This window comes from Sorex araneus, chromosome X (genome assembly GCF_027595985.1).
Source record: "Sorex araneus isolate mSorAra2 chromosome X, mSorAra2.pri, whole genome shotgun sequence".
NCBI classification, from domain to species: domain Eukaryota; kingdom Metazoa; phylum Chordata; class Mammalia; order Eulipotyphla; family Soricidae; genus Sorex; species Sorex araneus.
Window position 1 is genome coordinate 373,292,307 of NC_073313.1, and position 15,134 is coordinate 373,307,440.

At 67.7% G+C, this 15,134-nt stretch overlaps 2 protein-coding genes across 5 annotated transcripts in view; both read right to left on the minus strand.

Moving 5' to 3' along the window:
* Positions 1-8,691: 8,691 nt before the first annotated feature.
* Positions 8,692-10,196, minus strand: ZFP36L2 (ZFP36 ring finger protein like 2). Its single transcript, XM_055121369.1, has 3 exons — positions 9,244-10,196; positions 8,851-9,165; positions 8,692-8,805 (listed from the first exon to the last, which is right to left on the minus strand). Exons 1-3 carry the CDS (start codon positions 9,292-9,294, stop codon positions 8,692-8,694), a joined length of 480 nt encoding a protein of 159 aa, XP_054977344.1. The 5' UTR covers positions 9,295-10,196.
* Positions 10,197-10,379: 183 nt separating this feature from the next.
* Positions 10,380-15,134, minus strand: part of THADA (THADA armadillo repeat containing) — a 51,729-nt gene continuing 46,974 nt past the window's right edge. For all 4 annotated transcript variants that reach the window (XM_055121987.1, XM_055121990.1, XM_055121989.1 and 1 more), the window contains 7 exons: positions 14,641-14,999; positions 14,397-14,515; positions 14,106-14,178; positions 12,999-13,137; positions 12,289-12,420; positions 11,636-11,805; positions 10,380-11,510 (listed from right to left, as the gene is read on the minus strand). In XM_055121987.1, the coding sequence (XP_054977962.1) occupies positions 11,151-11,510; positions 11,636-11,805; positions 12,289-12,420; positions 12,999-13,137; positions 14,106-14,178; positions 14,397-14,515; positions 14,641-14,999 (1,352 nt within the window). In that variant the 3' untranslated portion in view covers positions 10,380-11,150. The remainder of the gene's footprint in view (positions 11,511-11,635; positions 11,806-12,288; positions 12,421-12,998; positions 13,138-14,105; positions 14,179-14,396; positions 14,516-14,640; positions 15,000-15,134) is intronic.

Consider the following 15,134-nt stretch of genomic DNA (forward strand, 5'->3'; position numbering starts at 1 on the left):
TACCTCCCCACTCCCTGCGCGGGGGCATCGAGCTCTCAGAGGCTCCCTGGGCAGGATCCCTGTGCTCGCCAAATGCGAGGATCGAATCCCAGTAACAAGTCACTTTCTACTCTCGTCACCACCTCCAGAAACATCAGTGGGGAGGGGGGAGGTCCTCGCCCGCCAGTGCTCTCCCTGACTGGGGCTCAGGGTCAAGCCTGGGCGCTCGCATGCAAGGCATGTGCTCCAACCCTTTGAGCCCCCGGCCCGCCCCGCCAAGCGCCGGGTCTCTGGGCAGCAGGGAGACGCGGCTTCAGGGGCACAGCACTCCTTGAAGCCACGTACGACTGAGCGCCAAGAGAAACGCCCGCGACCCTCGGCGACCCCCGCCTCCCCGGAAGCTGGCAGAGAGGTGGGCGCTGAGTGGGGGGCAGCAGCGAGACCCTCCCAGGCGGGCCCGTGGCGGCCCCCGGCTCTGGCCCGCATCACTGACGGTCTCAGCCCAGAGCCCCCAGCCAAACTCTCACGTGTGCCCCGCGGCCGGGGAGGACACGAGAGTGGGCACCGGGTGGGCACCTGGATGGACACTGGGGGGCGACAAGACAGACACCAGGATGGCCTGGAGGGACACGGAGGGACCCGGCCGGGCAGCCGCTGGCAGGGTCTTCGGGGCTGGGTGTCTCTTGGCTACCACAAAGCTACCCCAGACCTTCTCTCAGCTGAGGTGGAGATGGGCAGGTGCATGCGTGTGTGCACGTGTGTTCATGCGCCTGGGAGCACACATGTGTGAGTGTCTTTCGCATGTGCATGCCGTGCGTTTGCGTGTGTGGGTGTGCCTGGAAGTGTGCCTGCTTGGGCATGTATGTGGGCATATCTGAAGCCCATGTGTGGGTCTGGTGTGCACCGTGTGTATGCATGTCTGAGTGCATGTCAGGATGCCTGAGTGAGCACGTGTGTGAGTGAACACGTGTGTTTCTGAGTGTTGCGTGCATATGCACCCACCCAGGCCACTCCTGACTCCCATGCAGGTCCCGCCCCCCGCCCCCCCCCCGCCCGCCCAGGGGCTGAGCTCAGGGAGGCGGGGCAGGGCGGGAGCCCACAGGGCTGGGCAGGGGCAGCCCACCTGGCCGGCCTCCTGGGCAGTGTGAGCTGCAGAAGGGGCCGAGGGGCGGCTGCAGTGGGTTCCCAGATCACTCTCCAGTCGGTGCTGCAGAAGGAGGGTGCAGGGCCCCTCCGAGGACGGGGCAGTGCCCGGGGCAGGAGCTGGAGGCCGCTCCCCTTCCCCTCCCCGCCTGGCTCATCGCGCTGGGCTCTCCCTGGGGCTCCCCTCTGCCCCAGCCCAGGGGCGCCTCTCCCCGCGCACTGCCCAGTGACAAGGGGGCCTGCGGGAGTCAGGACCACTCCCCCCACCCCCACCCCGGGCCCCTCCAGGGGCACGAGTCGAGGTGCGGGTCACTGGGGGACAGTGGGTCGGGAACAGTCTGAGCCACCGAGACAGCAGCTGTGCCCCAGGGCCGCTGACGCCCCAGAGACGAGCCCTGGGGTGAGGCTGGAGGGGCAGTGGGCCAGGGGCAGCAGGCGGGGAGAGGCCGGGGACTGGGATGGGTCTGTGCAGGAGGCTTGGGCCACACAGACGGAGATGGACAGATGGACGGACCGGTTGGTGGAGGGTAGACGGATGGACAGACGGAAGAGGGATGGGGGGTGGGGGGAGCCTGGGACAGGGGCGGCACTGGGAGGACAGCAGGGCACCCCTTGCTTCTGGAACCTTCCCTAGGGCACCACTGACCTGGGGCTCAGGATGGGGGTTGCCGACCCCCCAGGCCGCCCGCCCTAGAGCCGCTGGGCAGCCCAGGCCAAGGCCACAGAAGTGCAGGTCGGGGCCCTGCAGAGGCGGAAGCCGCCCTGGGCCCTGGTGGACGGGCAGCCACACACTGGCCTCGCAGCCACTCGGCCCCGCCGGCTGCTGGGGGCCTGGAGCGAGGGCCCGGGCAGCCCCTGGGGAGGACAGCAGTTGGGGGCTCGAGCAGCAGACCGGGCCCACCCAGGGTCCCCGGAGGGAGGACCCCTCAGTGCCGTGTCAGCCCTCGGTCTCCGGACCCCTGCCACAGTGGGGTGGGCCCCTCCAAGCAGCCCCCGCGCCCGGCCCGGCCAGCGGAGAGACGGAGTGTGGTGGCCTCTGCGGGGACAGGCTGAGTGCTGGGGTCCGGGCAGTCCTGAGGTTCAGGGGCCCAGGCGGTGGAGACAGCCCCAGCCCGGGGGTGGGGGTTCGGCCTTGGGGGAGGGGGGGGCGTGGGTGTTGCTTCCCAGGGACCCTGGGGCTGGGGGTCCCGAGGAGGGAAAGTCCCAGCACCTGAGTGGCTGCGAGACTCACCCCACCCTTGCCCCGCAGCCTCCGGGCGCCCCCTCCGGCTCCCCCACCCAACCTGAGCCTGTCGCTGGGTGTGGTGGAAGGTGCCCGCACTGCCCGCTTCTGGCTGACCCTCGTCCCCACCCCTCTGGCTCTGCCACCCTGCCCAGAGAGGTGGGGGCCCAGGAGAGGGGGCTGGGTGGCCTAAGTGCCCGACCCCCGCAGGGCAGGGCAGGGCAGGGGAGGCGGTTCAGGGTCAGGAGATGCGGCCGGCACCTCTGCTGCCCCCGCAGCCCCGGACGAGGCCGGGGGTCCCATTCCGGGGTCTCCAGCCTCGCAGAGCCGGGAACGGGCACCTTCCCTCCTGAACACGGGCGCATCCAGGAAGCCATCCTCCTCCAGGAAGCCACCCTGCTGCACCGACCCACAGACTCATGGCCCAGATCCCGTGGGGTTCACAGCCCGGGCACCGTGGGGCGAGGAAAGTCACTGTTGCTCGGGGTTGGGCTGGCGAGGGGCACCAGCGCGTGCACCGTGAGTGTGTGCATGTGTGACTGTGTGCACATACCCTGTGTGTGTGCACATGTGAATGTGTGCACATATCCTGTGTGTGTGCACGTGTGAGTGTGTGCACGTGTGAATGTGTGCACATACCCTGTGTGTGTGCACGTGTGAGTGTGTGCATGTGTGAATGTGTGCACATACCCTGTGTGTGTGCACGTGTGAGTGTGTGCATGTGTGAATGTGTGCACATACCCTGTGTGTGTGCACGTGTGAGTGTGTGCATGCGTGAATGTGTGCACATACCCTGTGTGTGTGCACGTGTGAGTGTGTGCATGCGTGATTGTGTGCACATACCCTGTGTGTGTGCACGTGTGAGTGTGTGCATGTGTGAATGTGTGCACATACCCTGTGTGTGCACGTGTGAGTGTGTGCATGTGTGAATGTGTGCACATACCCTGTGTGTGCACGTGTGAGTGTGTGCATGCGTGATTGTGTGCACATACCCTGTGTGTGTGCACGTGTGTGCATGTGTGTGTGCACGCTTGTGGGGGCCTCCTAAGTGCAGGTGTGTCCCATGAGTCTGCATGTGCTGAGGGTCAGGCCTGTGTCCACAGGGCCCCTCCTCTGACCTTAGTGCCCCTTCCTCACAGGACCCAAAGCCCACTCTCCCAGGGCGTCTTGTCCTGTGGACCAGAACCAAATGTCAGGGTGCTGAGACTGAGCACAGGGTACTGATACCGAGTATGGAGTACTGAGCACAGGGTGCTGAGAGTACAGGGTGCTGACTGAGCACAGGGTACTAATACTGAGTAGCGTACTGAGTACAGGGTGCTGACAGAGCACAAGGTGCTGAGACTGAGCACAGGGTGCTGACTGAGCGCAGGGTGCTGAGACTAAGCACAGGGTACAAAGACTGAACACAGGGTACTGAGGCCGAGCTGTGGCACCCCACCTGGGTGCGCGTCCCTCTGATCTCTGCTCACCCGTCAGGCCTGTCGCCCACTGGGAGACTTGTGGGGCCTGGGTGAGGCGAGGTTACAGCACTCCCCATGGAGGGGCCGGCACTGCTCCCATCCACAGTGCTCAGCCAGCCGGGCGTTACCGGTCAAGAAGAGATCAGACAGTGAGCAGGGGCAGGCACTGTCCGCACAGCACCCTTGGGGCCCCTAGGCCCCCACCATGCCTCACCCTCCTCGTCTCCCTGCTCCCTGCACCCCATCACAGTGCTCAGACCCACAGCAGAGCCTGCGTTTTCCTGAGTCCGGCTGCCGTGAGCACTCCTGGAGGGCTCGGCAGCAGCGCTGGGCCTGGCACTGTCCCGGGGCAGCAGAATCAGGCCCTTCTCTCCTCTTCCCTGAGGCCTCCCCACCTGAGACCGCCGGGGGGGCTGGTGCCCGGTGCCAGCAACCAGTGACTTCTGAGGTCATGGCCTTGGAGTACCAGCAAGCACCCTGCGGCCCCACGGGGCTGGGGAGGGGCAGGCCACACTGCTAGGCCTCTGGGAAAGGCACCCCAAGGACTGCCTCCCTGCTGGGCACCAGGCATCAGGCACTGAGCACTGGGCACTGAGCACCACAACCAAACATGAGCACTGGTTAAAGAGCACTGAACACCAGACATAGAGCACTTGGTACTGAATATCAAGCACCAGGCATCAAATACCAAACACTGGTTAATGAGCACTGAGCAGTGGACATCAAACCCTGAGTACTTGATAGTGAGCAGTGAGCACTGGGTACTAAGCATCAAGCACTTTGTATTAAGCATTGGGTACTGAGTACAGCCCACAGCGCACTGGTGTGGCTGTCCTCTCTCCCAACACTGCCTTGGAACTGCACCCCGCAAGGCTGCTGCTCTCACTGTCCCTTCCCAGGTGGGGAAACTGAGGCTGGTGAGGTTGACGGCAGCAGGGAAGAGTAGCTGGTCCCGTGGACCTGGCAGGAGCACGGGGGTGGGGGTGCTAGGTCCTGGGTTTCAGCGAGTGTCTCTGGGGACAGCTGCAGCAACGAGAGTTGTCACGGGCTTGTCTGAGGCCTGGGGCATCTCTGGCTCCTGGGGGGCTGGTGGTCAGCAGGTGGCCAGCCCTTCCCTTCTTGTCCTGTGGACCTGTGGGGCCCCGGGGCCCCGTGAGGGAGGGGCTGGGGAGTGGGCGCAGCGGGAGCCTGGCGATGGAGAACGAGAAGGCAGGGCCGTTCCAGACGGGCACCGGGGCCGCTGCCTGCTGAGAGCCCCACGGGGACAGCGCGTCTGCAGAGATCCTGGGCTCGTCTGGCCCGGAGCACCGGGCTGGAGTCCGATTCCTCCCTCCTCAGAGCCGGGGGTGCTGCCAAGTCTGTCCGCAGCCTGGCCTGGCAGTGGGGGTGCGGGGAGCAGCGGGCAGCTGAGGGGACCGTGGCTGGGTGGCAGAGGCCCCAGGGCAGGCCGGGCAAAGGTCTGGGCGAGAGCTGGGGTCCCCCTCGTTCCTCTTGCTTGGGGCTGTGGCCCGACCCCGGACCCGGGTCCCCCAGGCTGTGCCCCTGCCCAGGGTCTGACTTCAGTGGGCCACGGCACAGGGAAGGCGTGAGGATGGGGTGCGGGAGGGGCACCCGACTGCGTCAGACTCCCGAGCACCTGCTGTCCCGGCCTCAGCCCCCCTGGGGAAGGTCCTTGTGACTCGGAACCAAGACGCGTCCGGGGAACGGAGCAGCCTGGGAGCAGGGCAGGAGAGGACGGGGACGGAGCAGGGGCTGGACCGCCCGGCACTCTGCAAGAGCTGCCGCCTACCCAGCGCACAGCCGCACCCTGATTCCGCTTGTGGGGCCCCCAAAGAAGCAAAAGTGTCACAGTCAGACCCACCAATTCCAGGCTGCAGCCAGCAGGGGGCGCTGCCTCGCCGTCCCGAGCCCACCCGGCCGCAGCCCTCAGCTGGGACCCGCCGCCAGCCTGCAGGTTCCAGAGCCAAGAGCACCAGCTGATTCCAGAACTTTCCCATCACCCCAGGCACTGACTGCTTTGGGCCCGTAGCTCAGGCCCCGGGGGCTGTCCTGGAACCTTCTAGGTGTTTCCGTGTGGATGGGCCAGCTGGTGTGAATGGGGACACGGGGCTGGACAGAAGAGACAGAGATGTCCAGACGCAACTAAGATGGGTCGGTGCCTGCACGTGGGCTGCAGGGGTGTGTGCACCCCAGTGCTGAGCACTTGTCACGGGGGCAGGCTTGGGGGTCGCGGCCCCCCCTTCAGGCCAGGAGCCTGGAGATGGAGAACGAGAAGGCAGGGCCGTTCCAGAGGGGCACCGGGGCCGCTGCCTGCTGAGGGCCCCACGGGGACAGCGCGTCTGCAGAGATCCTGGGCTCGTCTGGCCCAGAGCACCGGGCTGGAGTCCGATTCCGCCCTCCTCAGAGCCGGGGGTGCTGCCGAGTCTGTCCGCAGCCTGGCCTGGCAGTGGGGGTGCGGGGAGCAGCGGGCAGAAAGCAGCCGGCCCACCACTGCCAGGGTCTAAGAGACCCCCTAAGAGACCCCCAGTGGTGGTGCCCACACGGACAGCCCGCACACAGCGGGGCCCCGCGGGGCTCACACCCCCAAATGGACCCAACCTACAGCCAGACTCACACCTCAGGCCACAGGCAAGAGCCCGGCACACGGAATCCCGTGCAGGCGAGAGCCCGGCACACGGAACGACGTGCAGGTGAGAGCATGGCACACGGAACCATGTGCAGGCGAGAGCCCGGCACACGGAACCATGTGCAGGCGAGAGCCCGGCACACGGAACCACGTGCAGGTGAGAGCCCGGCACACGGAACCACGTGCAGGTGAGAGCCCGGCACACGGAACCACGTGCAGGTGAGAGTCCGGCACACGGAACCCCGTGCAGGTGAGAGCCCGGCACACGGAACCCTACACGGGCGAAAGCATGGCACACGGAACCCCACACGGGTGAGAGCATGGCACACGGAACCCCGTGCAGGTGAGAGCCCGGCACACGGAACCACGTGCAGGTGAGAGCCTGGTACACGGAACCCCGCACGGGGGAGACCCCATGACCCAGCCCGGCAGCCTTCAGTTCCAGGCTGTCTGGCAGGCCAGCGGGGGCAGAACCCTCGTGGGGTGCCAGGCCGGGCCCCAGTCCCTCAGGCACAGCCGGGCCTCCCTCCCACCGGCTGGGCTTGGCCTTGCTGCGGAAGCGGAACTGCCCTGGTGGGCCCAGTGGCCGGGCGGCACAGCGGGTGGGGGGCAGGGCCGCCACAGGCTGCCAGTGCCCGACTTGCAGCTGGGCCCACTTCCCTCGCGCATCAGGAAGCGGCTGGGGCACCCCCAGCCCCAGCGCCCCGGCCTGCCGGGTGAGCGGTGAAGGGGCTGTGGCTCAGCCGAGCGAAAGTGCTTATTTGGGAAAGCAGCTCAGGACCGGGAAGGAGCTGATTCCTGCAGCCTGTGGGCGCAGGGCCGCGCTTCTTCCCCGCATTCCTGCCCAGCTGCTCCGCCCCCAGGCCCGCAGCCAGGCGCACAGTCTGGAGCCGCCCCGGTCGGCCCAGCTGCGGTGAATCTGGGTGAATCTGAGCCCGCCCGTGCTGGGCGCCCCAGCTGACGCAGGGCCGTGTCTGTGCTAGCAGCACGTGCGGCTGTGGCCGCGCAGGCCTCCCCTTCCCCCCTCCTCCTGAGCCGCAGGTGGCCCTTTAGCATGGAGGGCGGTGAGCTGGCCCCAGAGAAGTGTCCGCAGAGCCCAGACTGGCCGGCCCCCCTCGACCATCCCCTCCCGTCTCCAGAGCTGGGTCTCTGCGTCCAGCGAGTGGAGCGTCAGCTGCCACTCGGCCATGTGACCGTCTCGGTGACTCAGAGACTCACCCCTGCTGCCTGCCAGCCAAGCGGCCTCCCCAGGGAGGGACACCAGACGGACGCAGGACCAGTGCGGGGCAGGAACACCGGTCACACAAGGTGGCGGGCCGGGAACAGCACAGGCCCCTTCTAGAAAAAGGCACTTCACACGGAACGTGTTTCCTCAAACTCTTTATTGGGTGCTACGAGACACAGCACACCGCAGCCCGCGCAGCACGGCTCAAGTCGGCGAGTGGGTACACGCAAAACCTGCTCTGGCGAAGTCATTCCGAGTACACGCGCGCGCACGCACGCACAGATGCACACTTGCACACACATGCACAGAGCTCCAAGCGCACCTTCTAGAAGCGCCTGCAGCCCATTTGGTGCCCAGGGAGCTCAGACATTCCCACTTTTGTGCACGGGAAACGGTACAAGTTCTGGAATTTTCTGTAAGTAAACAAGGCGTCTTGGCATACTACATACATGGACATCAGCACGGAGATGACCCCTTTTCTTTCCATCTATAAAAAAGTGGTAAAAAAAATCCTGTGCAGTTGGAGCCATCCTACATTCAGTTCCCAGGCACTGAGAGGAGAAATACTCGTTTGGCTGAGGATGATTAAGGCAAGTTCTGGCCCTCGCGAAGGCACCGTGGGCCGTCCTTATTGCTGCGTGTCCTCGTCACAGTCGAACCGCTGGGTAAACACAAATGTCCCGTTCAAACACAGAGGAAGGCGCGGGCGGCCTCGCCCTGTCCACAGCATCGGGGGTCCCGCCTGCAGACGTGCGGGGCTCGGAGCGCACGCGGACAGGGGCAGAAATCAATGAAATAAATACCACATACCATCTTTTAAATTAAGGTCCTGACTCATTTACAATAAAATAACCCGGGGAAGCGACGAAAGGCAGCGACCACTGCCCGTGGGCCAGGGCCGGCATAATTTAACATAATAGAAGGACAGCTCGCTCGCTCCCCCGCGGGCTGGATAAATACGGGGCGGGCACGCCCGGGACGCTCTCCACGAGGCAATAAATAAGTTACGGGGTTCCGGGCCGGAGGCGCGTGGTCAGTCGTCGGACACGGACAGGCGGCTGAAGATGGGCAGGCGGCGGCCGGGCTCGGGCGCGGGCGCGGGGGCGGGCGCGGGCGCGGGGTCGGCGCGCGCGGGGCGCTCGGGGCGCTCGGGGCGCGCGGGGCCGGGGCCGGCGCGCGCGGGGGGCGCGGGCGCGGGGGGCGCGGGGCGCGGGCGCCGCTCGTCGGCGTTGTGGATGAAGTGGCAGCGCGGCCCGTAGGGGCAGAGGCCGGCCGAGTGGAAGGTGCGGCACAGCTCCGTCTTGTACTTGGGGTGGCGCGCCAGCAGGCGCAGCTCGCGGCCGCCGTGCGCGAACTGGCACTTGTCGCCGTACCTGCAGGCGCCGCTCTCCTCGAAGGGCCGGCACAGCTCCGTCTTGTAGCGCGGGCCGGGCGCGCCCGCCGCCCGCCCGCCCGCCGCCCTGGCGTCCAGCACGCCCAGGCTCAGGCTGCCCAGCGACGTCTCGGCCTGCGGGGGCACGCGCGGGCGGTCAGCGGGCGGTCGGCGCGCGGCCCCCGCCCCCGGCCCGGCCCGACCCCCGCTCACCGAGTGCAGGAAGTCCAGGTCGTAGAAGGCGGACAGCAGCGCGGTGGACATGGCTCCGCTGCGGGCACGAGCCCGGACCCCGGCGCGCGGGGCCGCCCGCGGACCGACGGCCGCTCGCCGAGTGCTGAGAGCCGGGCCCGGGCGCGCCTATAAGCGGGACGGGCGGGGCGTCAGCACCACCTCGGCCCCCCATTGGCCATTGCCAATTTCCCGCTGGGGCGGGGCGTGAGCACCTCCTCGGCCCCCATTGGCCGCCGCCAATTTTCCGCGGCTGCGGGGCGGAGCCCGGGCGGGGAGAGAGGCGTGGCACCGGCGCCTCCCTCGCGTCCCATTGGTCGCTGCTAATTTCCCGCTGGGGCGAGGCGCGGCCCGAATGGGGGCGGGGCGTGAGCACCTCCCTCGCGCCCCATTGGCCGCCGCCACTTTCCCCCTTGGGGAGGGGCGAGGCGAGCCGGCTGACGTCAGCGCACCCTTGCGCCCCGTTGGCCGCGGCCAAGCCCCCCCGGGGCGGGGCGGCGGGAAAGCCCCGCGTGCCCCGCGCCCGGCGCTCGGGAACAGCGCGGGCTCCGCGACGTGCCCGGGGCCGGCCGGGCGCAGCCCGAGAGCGTGAGCTGCGGCCAGAGGCGCGAGTGCGCCCGAAGGCCACTTCCCGCCGCCAGACGGCCGGCCAGTGCTCCGAGCCCGGAGACGCGGTTCCAGGCGACCCCCCACAACCCACACGCGAAAGCTGTGGTTTGGGCCACACCTGGCCGTGCTCGGGCGGCGGTGTGCAAGGCCCACCTTTTGCACATGACCTTCCGGTTTGCGCTCCTGGTTTCTCAGGCCAGCGGCTTGGCAAGCCTCTCCCCGGGCGTCCGGAGGGAACAAGCACTGTCCGCCCCACTGCTTAACTCAAGGAGGCAGCTCCCAGGCCAGAGGGAGCCAGGCCCAGGCCACGGCGGGAGGGCGGGTGCCCACTCAGGCCAGTGTGCGCCACTTTAAGGCCTCTCGTTAGCCTGGAGCGTTCGCAGTGTTCCCAGGAATGCAGACCTCCCTCCCGGCCACCGGAGCTGTGTCCAGACCTGGCAGAAGCCCGCCTCAGCTCCCTGCACCCGGCTCCCCACCCAGAGTGACATGTGACGAGGCGGGTCGTGCTGGTGCAGTTTATTAGGACGAGCTGCTGATCTCACCTGCACTGCAGGGTCGGGCAGGCTGCCCACCTCCCCCCACCGGGCTCCCAGGCCAGGGGAGGGGCTGGCTGACCAGGTGATCGATCACTTTAGTTCACCAAAGTGCTGGGTGCTGAGAGGGGCCAGCCACCGGGGACAGGGTCACTGCCCCCTCCCGTGCTCCCAGGCACTTCTGGAGTTGTGGTCACACCTGGAAGCTGAGCTGGCCACACCCTCTCACTGGCCCCTCGGACCTTCCCAGCTGGGCCTGCTCACCAGAGTGGGTGTGGTACCACGGGCCCTAGAGCCGGGACCCACGGGCATGGCGACACCTGCTGGGCGTCAGGGGAAGGGCCGGTCCAGGAGGCAGAGCCTGGGAGGCAGCGGGAGGAGGTGTCCTGGCTGGGCCGCACCTCTGGGACGTAGGAGCTCTGGTTCTTCCCGTGAGGACAACATCCGTCTAAAGCAGGCCCAGGGCAGCCCAGCACCCCCACTTGGAGCCCATTTCTGCCCAGTGAGGAAGGACACAGCAGCACTGACTCAAATGGGCCCACTGCCCCTCCTCAAACCTGCGTCCTGCCAAACCCAGGGCTGGATGCCTCTCAGAAATGAGGGGGCGGTGCTGGACGCTGGTGGCCCGGGGACAAGGGCCTTGCTGTGCCCTGCGGCAGGGTGAGCAGGCCGCCTCCCCAGCGAGAATGCTGGAGTCCACGGTCACGTGCCATCGCAGGGGGCCCCGCCACGCGGCCCTGTGCTTCCTTAGCAAGCTGCCTCTGCAGGGGAGCGGGGGATCAGGGCCCAGGGCGCGGCCCGCTCCTTCCCCGGCAGGGGGGTCAGCAGCCGCAGGCAGGCCAGGGCGCCCTCCTCCCGCACTCGCAGCTGTGTCCACTGGGCTGTGTGCAGGAAGGCGGCCGCAGGCGGGAGAGCCCGGAGCTGCCCGCGCGTGTGCTCGAGCTGCTCCGAGGCCTCGCTCTGCAGGGGGTCGAGCTTCCCGGGGCCACAGGCCCTGCCAGGCTGTGCCAGCAGCTGGGCGAGGGGCCCGCAGAGGTGCCTCACAAAGCGCAGCGGCTCGACCCACAGGCGCACGTCGTCCTTCTCAAACAGGCTGTCGTCCTCTGCCTGCAGCCACGTGTGCGGCGTCAGCCAAGTGCCCCCACCTGCCTCCCACCTCGCCACCAGCTAGCCCCCGCCCGGCCCAGCGCCTGTGGGACACCCCCGTCCACCACCATGGTCCACTGGGTCACCTGCTGTGAGCTGTCCAGGGGGGCCGCAGTGCAGTAGCTGTCCTCCAGCGCCCAGCCCAGCAGCACGGGCAGCCCAGGGCCCAGCTGGTCCCACTGCTGCAGCAGATGGCAGAGCACAGTCACGGCCAGGGGCAGGGCCACGGCGGCGTCCACTGGGCAGAAGGCGAAGTCTGCAGAAGCAGCGGGGTGGGAGGGACTCAGCCGCCTGGCCTGGGTGGCCGGCAGGACTGGGGACAGGCCCCGCATGCCAACACCCCAGCAGAGCAGAACAGCAAAAACTGCCCCCAGCACACCGCCTGCTGCCCCAGGGAGCAGCCAGGGTGCCCGGCTCGGGGCCCCGGCCCAGCTCTCCTCCTGTTCTGGCCGTTCCTGGAGGTGCTGGGGCCCAAACCTCGGGGGCCACACACTGCACCTGTCCCCCCAGTCCCTGCTCCCTGCGCCCCTCCCGGCCCCTCCTGGCCTCCTGGCCCTGCTCACTCAGGCCACTCACCTGTGCGGGTACAGCCCGGCCTCTCCCTGCCAATGCCCCCGCCCGCCCGATCTGACCGCCCACTGCCCGCCTCTGCCTGTCCCTCGGCCAAGCGGTCTTCTGTGACGTCCGGCCCTGTGAGGCAGACCTGCCCCGACCCATGCGGCAGGGCGTGGGAGAGCACCTGTGGCCTGGCGTGTGTTCTCCTGTGACAGGGTGGCCGTCACGGTCTCAGAGGCCGCGTCACGGACGGCCTGATCCTCACTCTGCAGCAGCGTGAGGACACACTTCCAGAGCGCCAGTGTGTGCTGCAGGCCTGGAAGAGGGGGACACGTGTCTGGGTGCCGGCCAGGGCGGCCTGCTGGGCCCCGCAGCTGCAGCCCAGGACGGGGCAGGCGTGGAGGCAGGCGGAGGTGAGACGTCCCTGAGAAGGCAGTCACAGCTGTCCACCGTGGGGCTGCCCGGTCCCTCCCCCTCTACTCCGGGACAGAACAAGCCGTGTGGCCGACACCACGGGGACCAAGGGAGGGCGCCTCGAGGGACCAGCCCTGTCCACAGCCCGCCCGCGCGACCAGCTCAGTGATATCTCACTGCCTGGGGCGGAACCCGGCCCCGCCCCAGGCCTCGCCCCCCAGCCCCTGCTCTGCCCTGCAGGCACCAGCAGGGATATGCTGTCTCTACATCTGACCTGACCCGTCTCTCCTCACCCCACACCCCTGCAGCCCTCCTGCCAGGCTTCTGTGCTCCTCCCTCCCTCCCTCCTGCACCCCTCACTCACCCCACCCTCCTTCCTCTCACCCTTCCCTTCTCCATGCCAGCCTTTACACCCGCCTCGGCCCTCTGTGGCCTGGTTGGAGGCGGGGGCGGGGCGGGGCAGGCTGCCCACTCACTTACCCAGCACGGGCCGAGGGCTGGCGAGCACTGACGTGGCGGTGCTGGTGAGGGCGGCGGCGGCAGCCAGCTGGGACTCCGAGGGCTGGTGGTCTGCACAGGCTGCCACGACCAGGTGAGCCCAGCGCTCCAGCTCCTGCACCTGCCAGCATGAAGGGAAGGCCTGGGAACCGGGGCCTCACGGGGTGCAGGTGCGAGCCAGCTGCATCTGCTGACCCTGGCCCAGGGACTGGCCGCTGTGGCCCCTGGGTCCGACCAGGCACATGAAGAGCTGTGTGCAAGGCAAGCTACACAGTTCAGCCCCACGGTGGAGCCCAGACGGGGCGGCTGTGCACGCTGAGGTGGGCGAGCCCCCGTCGGGCCGAGCACCCAGATCATGCCAGGCACCACCCCTCCAGTCTCTGTGCAGTGCAGCATGGCAGCACCAGGCCCCAGAGCGGGTCTGTCTGCAGGGACAAACCCTGTAGAGCCGGTGGCCGTAGACAGCACGGCTGACCTGGGCACACCCCCAAGGGACAGCAGCTCCCATGGGCCCAGCGCCCCTATGAACATTCTGTGCCAACCTGCTGCCCCACATCCCCACCAAGAGGCACACACAGGGGCACTGGCTGTCTTGTAGAGTCGGAATGTGTGTGCGTGTGAGAACGTGAGCATGGGTATATATGCAAACCGGCATATGTGCGTGTATGTGTGGGTGCAAATGTCGGTGTTAATGTGGCATGTGTGAGGGTGTGTGCACGTGTGGGTGCAGATGCGAATGTCAGTGCAGATCTGTGTACGAGGCTGCGTGTATGTGTGAGCGTTGCTGTGAATGAGTATGTATGCAGGAACATATGAGCACAGTTGTGCACATATGTGTGTGTGGGTGTATGTATGTGTAGACGTGTGAATGAGTGTGTCTGTGCCTGCATGTGTGTAGGAGTGTATGTGAGCCTGGATGCACCCGCAATGAGCCTCCTGTCCGGGGCGGGCCTGCCCCTGAGCCTCCAGGGCGGAGTGCGCTGCCCAGAGCCGGCCAGCCCGGACCCAGTGAGGCTCCGGGCCCGTCCCTGGTGCCACACAGGACACTCTTCTGGCCTCGCGGCCAGGGACACGCTGACCCAGCCTCACCTCCTCGTGCGTCTGCGGGCAGTTGGCGATCACCTTGGAGGCAAGTCTCAGCGCGACGCCCGGAGCCTCGGGCCTGGGGAAGCAAAGTGCTGTGAGAGCCAAGCGGGCAGCCCGCGCAGGGAGTGTGGTCACGGCGGCCACACGGCGAAGTCAGGACCCAGCTGGCTCCGGCCACCTGCTCTTGGCCAGGGTTCAACCGCAGCCCCGCTGCTAGGCTGGCCCGGGGGTGACGGGCACGTGGGCACCAGAGGACAGGCGGGCGGCTCACAGGCCTCTGTGCCAGGGCCGTACCTCTCTCCGGAAGCAGCGTCCAGGGTCCAGCTCAAGAACTCCTTTGGGCTCAGCTGGACACAGGCCTCCACCTGGGGAAGCCACTCCCCGGGGTCCATGTGGTCAAGGATTCTGAGGATCTGTGGGACCGAGCCGCACCAAAGAGAAACTCAGGCCCGTGGTCCCCCAGGTGAGAGGAGCAGCTGGCCTCAGGCCGCCTCTGCCCCTGGCCCACCCTCTGCCCGAGGTCCCCTCCCGGACTCACCTTGCAGAGGCACCCCGAGTGGCTTTCTCTCACGACCAGCCTCAGGACGGTCCCTCCCAGGTCACGAAGCAGAGGTGGCCGGCCGGGCCCCGAGACCCTTTCCCAGAGCGTGTCCAGCGCCAGCAGCCGCACCTCTGGGAAGGGGGCCTCCAGGAGGAGAGAGAGGGCCAGCGGGGGGTCCCGGCCCTGCCCTCCTGACGGGGTGGCCGCGGCCCACACGGCGGCCATGGCGAGCTGGGTGAGGCTTCGCAGGTACTGGGGCAGGCCTGGCGCCGAGGAGGCCGGGGGGAAGCCTGTGGCCAGCTCCGAATCCAGGAGGATCCTTCCGACGTCGTCCCAGAAGTCACGATGCTGAAGCGCTGGAAGTGCAGGAGACGCGGCCAGGGTGGGTGGCGGCGCCTCCCCGAGGACTCCTGACCCCAAGGCAGCCCCAGAGTCCCACAGCAGGTGGGAGGGCCCCTCGGCCCTCATCCCCGGGGAAGGCCACTCCACCC

Bases quoted from the DNA above. Each gene is read 5' to 3' on its own strand.
- ZFP36L2 (XM_055121369.1), bottom strand. From the start codon at position 9,294: ATGTCCACCGCGCTGCTGTCCGCCTTCTACGACCTGGACTTCCTGCAC. The intron at 9,166-9,243 runs GTGAGCGGGGGT...GTGCCCCCGCAG, and splicing joins ACCTGGACTTCCTGCACTCG to GCCGAGACGTCGCTGGGCAG. The intron at 8,806-8,850 runs CCCGCGCCCCCC...GCGCGCCCCGAG, and splicing joins CGCGCCCCGCGCCCCCCGCG to CGCCCCGAGCGCCCCGCGCG.